Source organism: Gossypium hirsutum, chromosome D08 (assembly GCF_007990345.1).
Source record: "Gossypium hirsutum isolate 1008001.06 chromosome D08, Gossypium_hirsutum_v2.1, whole genome shotgun sequence".
NCBI classification, from domain to species: domain Eukaryota; kingdom Viridiplantae; phylum Streptophyta; class Magnoliopsida; order Malvales; family Malvaceae; genus Gossypium; species Gossypium hirsutum.
In genome coordinates, this window is record NC_053444.1 from 10,464,021 (window position 1) to 10,480,848 (window position 16,828).

Consider the following 16,828-nt stretch of genomic DNA (forward strand, 5'->3'; position numbering starts at 1 on the left):
TTATTCAATATCTGTTTTACATGATAAATACTTGATTTTTGTTCTCAATTATGTGTGCCTATTTCTTGTTTTAATATTTCTGGGATATTAATTCATGTTTAATGTGTTTAATTCAATGGAGCAAAAGTCCCTGTTTAAGAGTAGATCTAGCATAATTGAGTGGAGTTGCATGCAATCCTAGAAATAGGATGACATAAATCTACCGGATTAGAGTAAAATCTAATAGGGGAATCCATATATTAAGCTAATGCGACGATAGGTGTCTTAATTAGAAAGAGATTTCAATTAATCAACCTAGAGTCAGTTGTTCTTACTATTGAAAGAGATATTAACATAATTTAGGGATTTCTACGGATTAAGACACCAAGTGAATGAATCGTTTAAAACAGATTAATTATAATAGAAGGAGTCTAGGTGGATTCTTTCCTGGGTATTGTCTCTCTTATTGGTTATCTTTCGATTATTTTCCTAATTCGTTATCTATTGTGTTCTTAGTTAAATTAGTTTAGTATTTTTAGATTAAAACTCATCACTCCAAATTGTCGGCTAAATAATAAGAAAACAGTTTTAGTCCTCGTGGATACGATATCTCTACTCACCGTAGCTATACTATTGTTCGGTAGGTGTACTTGCATTGGTCGTATTTATAGTTAGTTTTGTGACTATCACGGAGGTTGTGCAATCAGTTGGAAAGCCACTTTGCAAACTACAGTCGCTTTGTCTACCACTAAAGCTGAGTACGTGGAGATTATTGAGGCTTGTAAAGAAGCCATTTAATTGAAGGGACTTTTTAGTGAACTCAATGAAGACCTTCAAATCAGTACAGTATTTTGTGACAGTCAAAGTGCCATCTTCCTTACAAAAGATCAAATATTTCATGAGAGGACAAAACACATTGATGTTCAGTGTCATTTTGTTCATGATATTATTGCTCGTGGTGATATTGTTGTGAGAAAAATTAGTACTAATGAAAATCTTGCAGATATAATGACTAAGTCACTTCCCATAACCAAGTTTGAGCATTGCTTAGACTTGGTTGGTGTTTATTGTTGAAGTTAAACCCTTAAGAGGTTTTATGGAAGAGGTGGAGAACTTGTTTGTTGAGAGTTCGCGATAAAGAACTTGTTCATTGAGAATTCGTGTCAAGGTGGAGATTGTTAGAATTGAGTGACCCGAATCCTTATTAAAATAAAATACAATGGTAAAATAAAATAAAAGTAAAATCCATATAGAACTACAGTTCTTTTATTTTATTTTAGAATAAAGTTTTTCAACCTTATTACACTTCATCTATTTGATATTGATTGGAATAAGGTGTTTCAACCTTACTACACTCCTTCTATTAGAATATGGTTTTACAAGCCTATAAATAAACATAGTCTACTCTTCTTGTAATCATTCGAATTCGACATAGTGAATTATTTTCTCCTCTGCCCATAATTTTTTTCCCGAAAGAGTTTTCACGTAAAACTTATGTGTTCTTTATTTTTCTTTCTCTTTTCTTTGCAATACATTATCATTATTATCGACGTTCTATTTTTTCACATATATGTTAAATGTTTTTTTCACCATATTTCACAAGATATATATCATCACCTATTGTTTTATATGCAAATATTGAAGCCATATTCTTCCATGTAGTTATATATTTATTTTTCTTAATAATTATAATTTTTTAGTTTTACATCTGTCCAAAAATCTGGACAAATGAGTCTCCAAATTCATATAAACGTGGACGTTTATATGTCTAAATTCATTAGGATTTTTTTAAATTAATATTTTAAAAATTTTATTTTTAATTTTTTTATTGGTATGGCATACCATGTTAGCATATTTATTCATGTGGAATATCATATGTTAGTTTTTCATGACTTCCATTTACACAATGATCGTTAACGGTCAAATCGATCAATGATAATTTCTGCTAATGGAATGAGACGATTGATTTATTTTGACTGAAGGAACAATTGAGTTCACATTTTTCATAAAGATTTAATTAATTTTCTGATTTTTTGTTAAGTTGATCTTTGAACCCAAATAACTATAGTTACCCACTATGAAAATAATTAAAATTAAAGTTTCATATGTATAATTAAATAAAAATAAAATTTTATATTCATAATTGTACCAAATCAAAATTTAAATATTAGATTGCAAATTAAATCAACATGAACCCTATTTTGACATAATAAAAAATTAATATTCGCCTACCCAACACTCGTAGATTTCAAAAACTCAAAATATAATGAATGCCTCATTTCTGAATTTATCTCCACATGTTCTAAATAACAAGGAAAATATAGTAACCTTTCAGAAAACAGTGCAGTTTATGGATGAATAAGCCATGCGAAGCTTCATTATGTGGCTGTAACCAGTGCTAAAAACTTTCGATGGAAGGGCTATGGCATCTTTTGGAGGCGGTGATATATTAACTTCGGTAAATTACAGCACTAATTATGATAATTTGTACCACGGATATTGCATTGTTCGTACATAAAAAGACATAACCATATGCTGATTACCATAAAAGGAACTATAATTATTTAGGATTTGATCTGGTCTCACTCAAGCCATCTACATGACATTTAGACGATTCTGAAATTAGCAATTTCTCATGGTTGAAGACCTCGGCTCAAACACTGTCACCTCTCTTTGTTTACTCTCTGGCTAAAACAACCACCGGTCCTTCCACCTGTTAGTCATTTGCATCATTATAGCTTTAGGTTGAACTATGTAAACAGGGTATTTAAAGCAAGTCAAATGCCAAGTTCTTTTATTTTCTTAACCTTGAATGTTGCACCCCAAATCTCTTCATCTGGTGCAGGAATGGCAATGATCTTGTTCTTGGGATTTTCATAGCTTCGTATCTCGCCTAGTGTGGTTGAAAAGAAGCACCCTGTAAACCGTTGGAAACAATTTAAATAAAAAAACTCTAATCTCTTCCAATGTTAATAAGTAAATCAAAATTAGTGGCAAAATTAAAGATGAAGATACCCTGAGGGAAAGAAGCAATTGATTTGCCACATGCACTTTTAAGCATCTCTGCATCATCTGAAAATGCCACAAATCCATCTGCTGTAATCCCCCAGTAAAGAGGAACTCTGCCTGACTGATCCTGGTTTTTGTATTAACCACGTTAAAACAGAGAGATTGTGAGTCAGTAAATGCAAGCAACAGCGCTAGCTGTTTCACCAGGCAACCAAAATTAACTTACAGAAGCCACGAACAATGTGGATGTGGACTTATCGAATACTAGAAACGCGAAATTGCCAGCGAGATGACCGACAACATGGCTGGGAGGGTAAGGAGCTCGGTCACGCAACGCTTTGTATGCTTCAATCACCAGCATCACCTCATCCGCACACTTGGCTAGACCATATTGTTGCCTGAGGCTACCTAAGTTATCGAGCATGCCTTCAAACAAGCAGAATATATCATCTTTGACACCAAATGATCTGCACCCATCATCCATTTCCAGGTAAAAAAAATGAAACCAAAGGAAAAACACAAAGGTATCGATATAAACAAGCAGGAGCCAACTGCCAAAACTTTTGAGTCCTGATCATTTTGACACGAGGCAGACATGCAAATATAATCAGACGTTGATTATTTCATGCTCTCACAGACAGTGGACCGGCCTGGTCCCAAAATGAAAGACCTGCTCTACGATGAAATCCGAGAATTTTATGCAATAATCACATTAGATACAGATTAAATCCGGAGCCAGGACCTCTAATAATGAGGGAGATCAATATTCATGTTTCATAGAAATAGTATGTGGGTGTTGATGTCGTATCTTACCTGGGTTGAAGAAGAGACTCATTGTGGCGAGAATAAGCCAAGTGAACTTGATCACCAATTTGTATAGAAACCGAAGATGGGTTAGAGTTGATGTAACGTTTCATCAAAGCCAAGGCAGTGGTCCTCGGGGACGGACTCCGGTCTCCGGCAGCCACCAGCTCCTCCGGTGGCGTTACAATTTCAGTGCTAAAAACACCTAGCATGGTCTCTTGTGTGTCTCTTGAGTTTAACTAATGAAAATTGCTATGAATGTGGATGTATGTATAAAGCAAGTGGGCTTTCTCAATGCGACTCATACCAACATTTTTATAAGAAAAAAAGACAAGGTTAAAACTGTCCTTTCAAGATATTGTCGTTTCAAGCTAGTCGATGCCTCCCAGGAGTGTGTATTCGGCAGGAAAAGCAAGGCATTAATTGGCCAGTCGTGAAGCCAGACTTATAGCATCGTTGGAAAGCTATGATCCAATTTACAAGTCGCTTTCTTTGGGTTCTTTTTCTCGGCTGAGTACTTGCGAGTTCGTTTTATAGGGAAACTATTGTATTAGGAGTAAGTTAATTTTTGTGTGTTAGATTAAAAAGTAAATTGATTGTTTTATTAAAAATTTCATTCATTTTTAGTAGACTAGTCAATTTACTCTTTGATCCACTACACCTTTTTTTTATAATTCTTTTACCGCGGATAATTTCGACTTTCCTCCCCTTAATTTTCTTTTTGAAAAAGATTTCAATCCCATTCATTGTTTTTGTTGGGGGAATAGCGGTGATTAATTCCTATAATTAAAAGGAAATTCTTTTTCGTTTTCTAATGGTGAATTGGTCAGTCCATTTCAAGCCAATGTCTTAATTCTGGGGTTCATTATCATTACGTAGAATGGAAAGACACGTATAAATAAAGAAATGGAAAGAAAGTGTAAACAATTGGGAATCTTATCAAGAATATACCAAATCTAACTAAACCAAAATTGAATCTATTTCGAAAGGGAAATGGAAGAGATGGCGACATCAATTAGAATTATATATCAGCCGGCTCAGGCATGCAGCTTTTTTATTGGATAAAGGTAGGATTCAGAAATCAAATAAGAAAAAAATATATTAACCAAAGGCTTAATACATTTTTATCGGATCAAGTATATAGATTTTAATATTGATATATATTAATCCTTTTATCTAATGCAATGCCGAATTGATTTTATGTTTATAAATTGCGAATAACTTACATTAGGATTATTCAAAAAACTAAAGTTTTTAGGCATCAACAAAATTTTGCCGCATCATCAAAATTTAAAGGCATGAAATTATTATTATACACTCATCGGTAGAGAAATTATTTTATGAATCATTCCCATCACATTATTCACGGTCCCTTTTCAATTATTTAATGACATTTCAATAATTTCTTTCTATGTCATTGACACATAATTTTGGTAATTTTTTTACCTTAAGCCCGAACCGTACATCTAGGATCTCAAACTATGAGCCTAAAACCTAGAACCCCAGACCCTAAATTTAGAATCCCAAACCCTAAATCCAATAGTTAGAGCCCCAAACCACAAATTCGAACCCATAACTCATAACCCTAAACCCAAATCATAAGCCTCAAACTCATAACCCATAACCTCAAGCCTTGAGCTCCAAACTCGTAATCCCAAACCCTTTAATTTTAAATCTAAACCCTAAACCCTTGATGTGTCATGAAACTAACTAAAACTTTGACTAAGACAAGTGAATCTATCAATTAATAATATAGCTACGGTGGGCAAACATATCATTCCCACTAAGACTAAAAGTACTAGTAATTATTGTCTTTTTATTATTTAATCAACTAATCCAAATGATTGATTAAAAACTAAAATTAACTAAATTAATTAGCTAATGAACACACTAAAAAACAAATCACGAAAATAATTGAATAACAACTAAGAAACGAAACAATATCTAAGAAAGAATCTGCCTAAATTTCATCTATCACTATCAATCTAATTTATGCAATTTCTTTACGTAGCACCTTGATCCATAGAAATCCCTAAATTATGCTAATATCTCTTTTGAGCACAAAAGCAACTGACTCTAGGTTGATTAATTGAAATTTCTTTCTAATTAAAACCTTTATTATCGCATTAACTCGTGCTATGGATTCCTCTATTAGATTTGACTCTAATCCGGTAGATTTATGTCATCCTATTTTTAGAATTGCATTCAATTCCACTCAATTACGCAAGATCTACTCTTAAACAGGGTTTATTCAACCTCTGATTTAAACACATCAAACACGAATTAATAATCTAGAAATATTAAACTAAGTATTTATTGCGTAAAATAAAAATCAAATGATAGAATCCATCATAGGGTTCATCTCCTCTAGGTATTTAGAAATTTAGTTCATGCTTGAAAATAAAGACATCCAAGAGACAATATTAAACCAAGAATTAAGCACACATGATTAAAAACAATAAACTAAGTATTTATTGCATAAAATAAAAATCAAATGATAGAATCCATCATAGGGTTCATCTCCTCTAGGTATTTAGAAAATTAGTTCATGCTTGAAAATAAAGACATCCAAGAGACAATATAACCGAATGAAATAAAGAAACTCATGATAAATTCTTAAGAAATCAATTGGGAATCTTCAATCTTGATGAAAATCTTCTTAAGAAATCAATTGGGAATCTTCAATCTTGATGAAAATCTGCTTCAAATTGGCTTCAATGGTGTTTTTCGAGTAGTTTTCTTAAGTATTCTATGGTAGCTCACTCCCATCTTCTTATTTTTGCCATATATACACCTTAGAATGCCCGAAAAACCTAAAAATTGTGATTTTCCGTTGCTTGGTCTGCAATCTCAAGAATCAACACGGCCTACCACGCACCCGTGTGGGTCATACAATCGTGTGGAATGGTTCAGCTCGTGTGGCTCTTGTAGATTGCTCCAACGATCAAGTTTTCACTTGTTTTTCGCTCATTTTACTCCCAAGTACTCTACTAACCATTAAAACATGAATTTAAAGAATTAGGAATAGAAAATTCACAATTAACATCGAATAATCACCCAAAAATACGTTAAGAATGTGGTTAAAACATTTTACTTTTAGCACTTATCAACCCTGAACTCCGAACCCGTAACCTCGAACTCTTAAACCCCGAAGACAAAACCCAAACTCAAACCCTGAAACTTAATTCCCAAACCTAAACCCTAAACCTCAGAGTTCAAGATTTAAGGTTCATGGTTCAATTTTAAGGTTCGGGGTTCTGAGTAAAATAATTACTAAAATTATATGTCAATGGCATGAAAAAATTACACAAAAAATACTATTTTTTAAAAAGATTCACTTCACAAAAATAAAAAATATTAACTTGTGGAAAAAATGATTAAAATTTGTAAAAGAAGAAAATATATTTGTTTATAATTTAAAAATTAATTATTTTAAGTAATTTAATTAAAGTTGACTTAAGTTGGAGAAGATATTAGATATAGATGGCTGTATAATAATACTTTGCTATCTTTAAAATTTAATGACGTGACACTATTTTATTGGTGCCTAAAAAATATGTTTTTTAGGATGATCCTAATACAATTTATTTCCTTATAAATTAAAATATATTTAATAATTTTAAATTTTTAAATGAATAAAAAATCCTAAAAAATTTCAAATTTTTAATTGAATGAAGTTTTAAATGATTTTTTATTTAATTAAAGTACAATAAAAATATATTTAATTTGTATACATGTTTAATTAACAAATCATAACGTGTTTGACCATATTTTACCTATTTTTAAATATTTATGTAAACTTTTATAGAAATTGAAAACTTATCAATTTATTTTAAAATATGCATGTTAAACCGTTTTAAAATTTTTAATTTTTTTAAAAACAATTATGTAATTTCATAAAAGCATGGTATTAGAAATTAAAAATGGACTGCTACGGTGGTGGTACCCTGGATTCGACCAAAAAATGTGGAATTTACTTGTTTAAAGTTGTTTATTATTGAAAACTTTATTATTATCATTATTAATGACAAAAAAATTCATATTTAAAACTTAATTTTAAAATGAAACTCATTTTAAATATAATTTAAAAAGGAAGTATTTTAAAAGTCAAAGTTTCCATTTTTGCTTACGTTCCGTTCCTTCTTTTATAATATATGTATGACTATATTTTTTTGAAAAAAAAATCTTGTAATTATATTTAATTCACAAATTAAGAATTATAAAATTAGTAATAATTAATCGATAATGATATATTGTATAAGTTGCAATTTTGAGATCGTGATTAGGGGTGTGCAAATTTCGGGTAAAATTGAATTAATTCGGTTAACCGACCGAATTCGGTTAACCAAATCAATTTGGTCAGGGGTTAGTTAATAATTTTTTGGAAGTTCGGTTAACGGTTAATTTGGTTCGAAATTGGTCAGTTAACCGAATTAACCAAATTTAATAAATAATATTATAATGTATAAGTATTCGGTTAGTTCGATTAATTTTTTTGGAAATATAAATTAATCGGTCGGTTAAGTCGGTTAATTTTTTTATATGTTTTATACTTGTCTTAACCAAAAATAAGAAAAAAAACATATAAATTTTGGTTAATTCGGTTAACTGATAGAATTAACTGAAAAAGTTTGGTTCGGTTAATTTTTTTTGAAAAAATTTTGGTTCGGTTAACGGTTAAGGGTTTAAAAGGGTTGGTTAATTAAGTTAATGGTAGTTTGAGTCGGTTAACCGATTGAACACCCCTAATCGTGATACATCGTGATTATCATATGATCTTTAACACTAGTGATGAACCCTCAAGCAACCAACAATTTCCAGTCATATTTTCAGTTATGTATGTAAAATTATATTTGATTGATAGGTTAAGAAATATAAAATTGGTAATAACTAATCGATAATGATATATTGTATTAGTTGCAATTTTGAGCCATTTATACATCGTGATTATCATATGGTGTTTAATAGCTATATTAATTAATGAGAACATTTAAAAATAAGTAATTATAATGTTAATATACAATTTCATATATTATCAATAAAGCAAATGTAATTATCATTATCAATTGATGTGTCGTTTGATGTGTTAATACATTATCAATAAAGCAAATATAATTATAGGTTTAAAATTGATATATTTGAATGTCTCATTAATGTAATTATACATCATCATTAAAAATTGTAAATAAATTCTAATTAAAAATGGTAAGAAAATCATATTTAAAACTTAATTATAAAAACGAGACCCACTTTAAATATAACTAAAAAAGGAAACATTTTGGAAAAGAACTAACCCAGAAATCAACGTCTTCATATATGCTCTCGTACTTTCTTTTATATTATATATATGATATGGGGAAGATCCACTTACACGGTGTAAAATTACTTTAGTTTTACATCCTTTCATATATTTTTATATAATTAATATTTTAATGATTCAATCATATTTCATATTCCATTCATATAAATCATGCATATCCAATTTGGCAAAAATTTAAAATTTCTAACTCTTTATTTTTTGTAAAAAAATTCGAACCATTTAATAAATATTAATATATGTATAATATTTTATATCAATATGATAGAGATATCGGATCAGTTAAAAAATTTACATGTAAGATAAGTACGGTTATATCGATAAATTTATCGATTGCATCATTAAAATATTAATTATAAAAAATATATAAAAGAATATAAAACTACTTTAATTTTACACTGATATAAATAGATGTCTATATTAAATTTCAAGATTTTTGTAGTTTTAAATTTCAATGACAATAATTGGTAGAAAATAAAATATAAGAGGAAAGTCCAATATCATAGAAATGGAAGGGTGGATTACTAAGTCATACGTTTTGAAGACATGTACTAATTTTCAATTGACCCATGAAAGCTAAGGTTTATGGATTTTGGCATAGGATCCACGTAGATATTACTATTCAAAACATTTATATTTGTTTTTCTTCTCTACTTATCTTTTATCATGACGTAACAAAAACAATGCATGGTTAGGTATACCAACATAAATTTTTTATGTTACATGTACATTAGACCGTCCATGGGTCGGGCGGCCCGGCCCGGCCCGACGGCCCGTCCGAAATATGGGAGGGTTTGGGTAAAAATATAGGCCTGAAATATGGGCTTGGGTAAAAATTTAGGCCCGTTTAAAAAATGGGCCGGGCTCGGGCAAGATTTTTTGGCCCGGGCCCGGGCTCGGCCTGGCCCGAAAAATATTAAATATATATTTTTTATTTTTAAAATATAATAGTTTTTTATTTTAAGTTTATTTACTTTCATTTCCTTGACTAGTGTTACTAATCAAATGTTAGATTTTGTTACAACAATTAATACAATTAATACAATTAATAATTTGATAAATTTACTAATCAAATGTTAAATTTTATTACAACAATTAATACAATTAATACAATTAATAATTTGATAAATTTACTGATCAAATGTTAGATTTTATTACAACAATTAATACAATTAACAATTAATAATTTAATAATTTTACTAACAATTAATTTTAATAACAATTAGTTTTAATTTTATTAAAAAAATAATTTTAATTTTAATTAAAAATAGGCCGGGCCGGGCTGGGCTCGGGCCCCATATTTTTTCTCTGGGCCGGGCCTGGGCAAAATCTTAGGCCCATATTTTGGCCTGGGAACGGGCTGAAATTTTTTGTGGGCCCGACCCGGGCCATGGACAGGTCTAATGTACATTTTAGAGGTTTGTTATTGGTCTATTTAATAATTTTATTTTTTTAATGTGTAATATGACTTATAATTATATCCAAAATTTATTGGTAAGTATATAAACACAATATTGCATACATTAGTAAAGTGAAATGTAATAACTGACATTCAAATTCCTTTTAGACAAGAATTAAATTATAAATTTTTTAATGGATTAAAATATAGTTTTATTATTATATTCATTTCAATTTTTATAATTATAATTTTTTTTAAAATATTAAAATTAAATTATAAAATTTTGAATGTTAAAGCATAAATTTATCATTATGTTCACTTAAAATTTTCATTTTTAAAGAGATTTTTTTTTTCATTTATGGAGTCCAATGCCCTACCTCTCTCTTAAGGTGCGCTTGGTTAGGTGAAAAAGATGATAGATAGAAAGAGGGAGTGAAAAAGTAAAAAGAAAATAAATTTGGAGTGTGCTTGGTGGGAGAGAAAAGTGAGGAAAAAAAAATAGGAAGGGTGATTATTTTCCTTTCAAATGTATAAAAAACAATCTTTCCAAATTGGGATAATGGGAGGAGAGAAAATTGGAAACAATTGTATATTAGTTCAAATTATGGATTTTTCAAATGTTCTATTTTTTTCCTTTCAATTTTCAATTCTACCAAGTGATAAGTGATAAAAGTAACATATTCTAATCCCGTTCTAAATGCGTTTTTGGATGATTAATTATGCAAATTGGTGGATTTTATGCTCCTAATCCTTTCAATTCATGTTTCTATACTTAGAAGAGCATTTGGGAGCAAAAAGAGCGAAAAACGGACAAAAAGAGTAGATTTTAGGAGCCGCACGAGTTGGACCTTCTCACATGGGCTAAACACATGGTCGTGTGTCAGACCGTGTCGATTTCGCAACTCGCTTCTCAAACACATAGAAAAATACAATTTTTAGGCTTTCTGGGCATTCTAAAGTCTATAAATACCAAATAGAAGAAGATAAAAAGAGAGCATCAGAGAATATTGAAGAAAACGACTCAAAGAACACCATTGGAGCCAACTTTGAAGCAGAATTCCATCAAGACCGAAGACCTTCTTTTAATTTCTTTTGAATTTTTTATGAGTTTCTTTATTTCTTATGGTTACTCTGACTTTGAGATGCTTCTTTTCGAACTAATTCCCTAGATAACTAGGGAAGATGAAACATATGATGAATTCTATTATTTGATTTCTATTTTACGCGATAAATACTATATTCTTGTTCTCAATTATGTGTGTTTATCTCTTATTTTAATATTTCCGGCATATTAATTCATGTTTAATGTGCTTAAACTAGAGGAGGAAAAGTCCATATTTAAGAGTAGATCTAGCATAATTGAGTGGAGTTGCATGCAATCCTAGAAATAGGACAACATAAATCTACCGGATTAGAGTCAAATCTAATAGGGGAATCCATAAATCGAGTTAATGCGATAATAGGGGTTTTAATTAGAAAGAAATTTCAAATAATCAACCTAGAGTCAGTTGCTCTTACCCTTGAAAGAGATATTAGTATAATTTAAGGATTTCTATGGATCAAGATACCCAGTGAATAAATCGTTTAATTCAGATTCATAATAATAGATGAAGTCTAGATGGATTCTTTCCTGGGTATTGTCTCTCTCATTGGTTATCTTTCGGTTATTTTCGTGATTTTTTTTCTGTTGAGTTCTTAGTTAAATTAATTTAGTAAATCTTAGTTTAAAACAATCATTTCAATTTATCGACTAAATAATAAGAAAGCGGTAATTACTAGTACTTTTAGTCCTCGTGGATACGATATCTCTACTCACCATAACTATACTACTTATCGATAGGTGCACTTGCCTTTGTCATATTTTTAGTTAGTTTTGTGACACATTGCCAAGCATAATGATGGCAATACATATTGCAGGTTCGATTATTCGCAGATATTCAACTTGATGAATTTTACAAATTCGGATAATATTCGGATTCAGATGTTAAAATTACTATCTGCTATGGATGAGCGGATGTGATAGACCCCCTCAAATATCCATTATCTGAATCAACATTACAACAATTCTTCCTCTCATAAACACGTTTCATGTTGAGGGAAGTTATTCTTTTGATCAAACCATGGTTACCAAGCTCTAGGTTTGAATCAAAGAAAAACTAACCAAAACACTTGCAGCCTTCATGAACATTCTTCAAATCATAAAGCGAAGCAATTGAACCAAAGGATTGGAGTTGATGTTGTTAAGCACAGGTTCTGATGCCATGTTTGAGTGTTGATCAAGCACCATAAAGCTTCATAATAATGTCTAAGAAGACAACAATAAACCTAAGAAAAGAAACACCTCATGAATGGCCTTCAAGAGGTAGAAAAATAACTGAGGAAAATGGAGAAAAATAGGCTACTTGTTTTCTTGATTTTAGCTATAATATCTCAAATCAGACCAACTCATATTCATACAAAGAGACTGGTAGAATCGATTAGAGATAGTTAGCACCAACAGAACCTAGCTAATTCTTTACTGCACAATGCAGTTTTCAATACCTAATTAACAGAATCTAACTTGTAACTACTTCTAAACTACATGTGTTTCATATGTGTACAAAAAAACTTATTTATACATTTAAATGACATATTGAATATCATGAAAATCATATGTTAAAAAAAAAAGGTTAATAATGGGTTTGGACTTTTAAACTAGTTATCGTTTAAACCTTTTTAAAAGTCTAATTACTCTTGTTGAAACTTAAAATTTTAGGGGTTCTGAATAAAAATATTAAGCCTAAATGATGGGCTTGAACAAAAATCTAATTTCGTTTAAAAAATAGGTTAAATTTGAATTTTAACATTCAAGATTTAAATCCAGTCCAGTCCAGTCCAATCTAATTTTATTTTATTTTTATATATTATAGAACTTGTATCACATAAAATTTAAATCTATAATAGTATATAAATTTATAATGTAAATATTAATAGTATATTAAGTTATTTATATTTAAAATTTAATAAAAATAATTAAAAATAATATAAATGTTTGTAAAAGAAAAATAAACTTAAAACGAGCTTGATTAATCATGTAGAAATATCTACGTACTTTAGTATCAATGAAAGCTTATATTTAGGGCGAAAGCATAATCTTATCTAAGTGTATATTATTTTTATTAATCGCTTCAACTAATTATTTGGTGCAAAGTGCAAACTGACAATAGCAGAAATTTTAGACTTCTGATAAAATACATAAACAAGATATTCCTTCCGTATAGATTACCATGGGCTCTACTACATCCCACCGGATATGTTTGTGGATAGGTTTAATATATGATGAGATATATATATAATTTATATTTACTTAATATTTAATATTTTTATTTAATTGATACCTAAATTTGAAAACAATAAGTTAATTTGAGTACTTTTTTGAGTTACTTGACTAATATTGTTAAAATATGTTGACGGGCACTATCGAGCAAAATCATGATGATATGCTTTAACATATTATTAGTCAAAATGTCACATCATATTTTAACAATATTAATCAAGAAAATATTAAATTAACTTATGATTTTTAAGTTTAGATATCAAATAAGCATAAATATATCCGGTTGGTATATTAAATTTGGTGCTTGTATAAAAAAAATTGAGTCATTTTCGTCAGTACTCATAAACGAAAACATCTAAACATATTAAATATAAAAATCATTCAAAAAAATTGTAAGCTATAAACTTCATCTTTTGTTTGGAATTTGAATAGAAACTAAATAGAGGTAGGATGCAGATTATTATCTCTTATGGCCATTAATTGCTCACAACATTATAATTTGTAAAATTTATTTCTACCGTATGCCATCTAAGCATTAGATGTGAAGTTGAAATTGGCGCAAGTAGTTTGCCTACCCAAAAGGGTAGAGCTGAACCCCAGCCTTGAAGTTGCCAAATCAAACTGAAGAAGAGTGTCCTCCAATTGGTACCCTCCAATAACAATGGAAGTCATTGGGTTCGAGCCACCATTCACGAACCCAAGACACGACACTTCCCTGCTAACCTCGACCATCGAGTTTGCCCCAAAAATCCTCCAAAAAGTATTCTCGTTCTGCAACACGAGGTCTATTGATGGCACCGCTGCTCCTAAACGTGTTCCTACAATGTTTCTTGAGCTGAAACATACCTCAAATGGGGCCACACCAGCCACCCTGGTGATGTTCCTAGCAGCAGCTTCATTAATGAAGGCCTCAGTAACAGCTTTGAAGATGGAAGCCTCTAGGGCAGTGTAGGGATTCACGGTGCTAATCTTTGTGCCCCCAACACCTTCGCTGTTAATGGACAGTAACGTTGTATTCAGTGAGACGGGTTTTTCGTTCACTTTGATGGACTTAACGCCGATGAAATACTCGGCGGAAGGTTCACCGAGAGGGAAAGAAGGGGCTGTGCTGATAGGGTTAATGAAGAGCGGTGTGAAAGTAAGCGATTCTGATGCATCAACTCCAGGGAGGAACACATAGGGACCATCACCGAAGAAAATAACACCATTGGCAGACGAGAGACAAATGGCGAATTTCCTTCGGAAACTGAAAGCAGCAGAGAATTGCGAAGGAAGCCCAATTCTATACCTACCGAAACCAGCCATTCCCACAACACCGTTAGCAAGGCCTTGAAGCAGGGAAGTTGGTGCACAAGCGAAAAGGAATCTAGGCACGGTTACCACTCTGCCAGGATTCCTCCCATCAGTTGATTGCAGAGAGACAACATCTTGTGCAACCTCACCAGGACCGGCGGTGTTAGTGACGGTGTTGCCGGGTCCGACAGCACATGTATTGTTGTTGCACCCTGGCCTTGGTCCATCGAAACAATCTCCGCACCCATTGGCTCCAGCCAGCGAGCATTGGGCTGAACCGCACCTGGCAGGACGGTAAGTCGATGAAACATAATCCCGTTCACAATCAACCCACAAGTATCGGCCACCGAGATCAACCACAACGCGTATAGGAACAAAGGGTGTCCTTTGGTTAATAGTGGTGAGGTATTGAAGTGTGGAGGCGTCTTTAGAGACTGGAACGACCAGGGCCTTGGGGCGGAACGACTGTTGGGCTAAACCAGGAGCAACAAAGAAAACTAAGAATGAAATGAAGAGAAGATACTGAAGAGAAGCCATGATTGAAAGATGAAAGGGGAAATAGGTAGTGAGAGGCAAAGGCAGAAGTGAAAGCTGTATTTATACTCGCGTTGATCAACGCTTGCGACAAGCCGCCGACGCGAGGGGCCGAGAGCATGCGCTAAAGGTCAAAACAGGCTGCTAGAAGCAAAGGCAGCTAGGCAGCCAGCTGCTCTGGACGTGTTTGCATGGAAGAGGACTTTTGACTTTGACCACATTATCCTAATCCATTATCTCTAATCAAATCTATACATTAATGTGAGGATGAGAGTTGGTATTTGATATACGGAAATTATAACATTTTCACTTGTCTATTAATAAACATTTTTTATTATATTTGAATTACAGAAATTATAACATTTTCACTTGTCTATTAATAAACATTTGACATGTTTTATTTATTAGGTAATTATTCACTCGTACTTGAATCTTTTAATTTCGAAATTTTAGTATGTGTGTTGTATTTAAAAAATAAAAAAAAGATAAAATATATAATAAAATATAATCTTATTTATGGATTAAATTTTTTCGTTTATATACCAAATAATTATCCTTTTTTATTAAATATTAAAAGAAGTATACATCACTTTTTTTGAATAATTAAGGCATCGTTAATGCTTATTTTACGGTTCGTAAAGATTAATTCTTTCAAGGTTTGTGGTTACATCTCCGAACAATGTTTTCTCTAATGTTTGACCTCGAGCCCTCTCATTGGGTGTAGGGGCGAATTCCAAAATTCTTTTAAGCTTTGTGTGGTTGGTTGAAAGAAAATTCGAAAAATGAAAAATTGAAGGATAGAAAACTAGAAGGATTGAAAATATGTATTTCCTTTTCATAGATGTGTTTGGTAGGAGAGATAGAAAAATGAAATGAAAATTTTCTGTGGAAGGAAAGAAAATAAAACATTTGAAAAATGCATAGTTTTAACTAATATATACATCTCTCTTATTTTTTTCAATTTGAAAAGATTGATTTTTATGCATTAAGATGAAAAATGATTATCATTCTATTTTCTTTTCTCTCACTTTTCTTCCTAACCAAGCACACTCAAAATTTATTTTCTTTCTACTTTTTCACTCCCTCCTCCCATCCCTTCATTTTTCCACTCAACCAATCACACCATTAAAGTTAAGAGATTAAAATTGAATTATAAAATTTTTGAAAAATCAAAATA

The 16,828-nt window shown here is 31.2% G+C and overlaps 2 protein-coding genes across 2 annotated transcripts; both read right to left on the minus strand.

Annotated features, from left to right (window-relative positions):
* Window positions 1–2,407: 2,407 nt before the first annotated feature.
* On the minus strand, window positions 2,408–4,179 carry LOC107914528 (stem-specific protein TSJT1). The gene is made up of 5 exons (XM_016843473.2): window positions 3,802–4,179; window positions 3,215–3,455; window positions 2,995–3,115; window positions 2,787–2,896; window positions 2,408–2,692 (listed from the first exon to the last, which is right to left on the minus strand). The coding sequence occupies exons 1-5, from the start codon at window positions 4,002–4,004 to the stop codon at window positions 2,657–2,659; spliced, it is 711 nt and encodes a 236-aa protein (XP_016698962.1). The 5' UTR covers window positions 4,005–4,179; the 3' UTR covers window positions 2,408–2,656.
* A 9,987-nt stretch (window positions 4,180–14,166) lies between these two features.
* On the minus strand, window positions 14,167–15,704 carry LOC107914522 (probable aspartic proteinase GIP2). The gene has a single exon (XM_041099827.1). The coding sequence runs from the start codon at window positions 15,652–15,654 to the stop codon at window positions 14,353–14,355; it is 1,302 nt and encodes a 433-aa protein (XP_040955761.1). The 5' UTR covers window positions 15,655–15,704; the 3' UTR covers window positions 14,167–14,352.
* Between the last annotated feature and the right edge of the window lie 1,124 nt (window positions 15,705–16,828).

Coding starts and splice junctions, on each gene's coding strand:
- LOC107914528 (XM_016843473.2), bottom strand. CDS start 4,004: ATGCTAGGTGTTTTTAGCACTGAAATTGTAACGCCACCGGAGGAGCTG. Junction 2,897..2,994: donor AATTGCTTCTTTCCCTCAGG/GTATCTTCATCT, acceptor AACGGTTTACAG/GGTGCTTCTTTTCAACCACA. Junction 2,693..2,786: donor TTTGGGGTGCAACATTCAAG/GTTAAGAAAATA, acceptor AATGACTAACAG/GTGGAAGGACCGGTGGTTGT.
- LOC107914522 (XM_041099827.1), bottom strand. CDS start 15,654: ATGGCTTCTCTTCAGTATCTTCTCTTCATTTCATTCTTAGTTTTCTTT.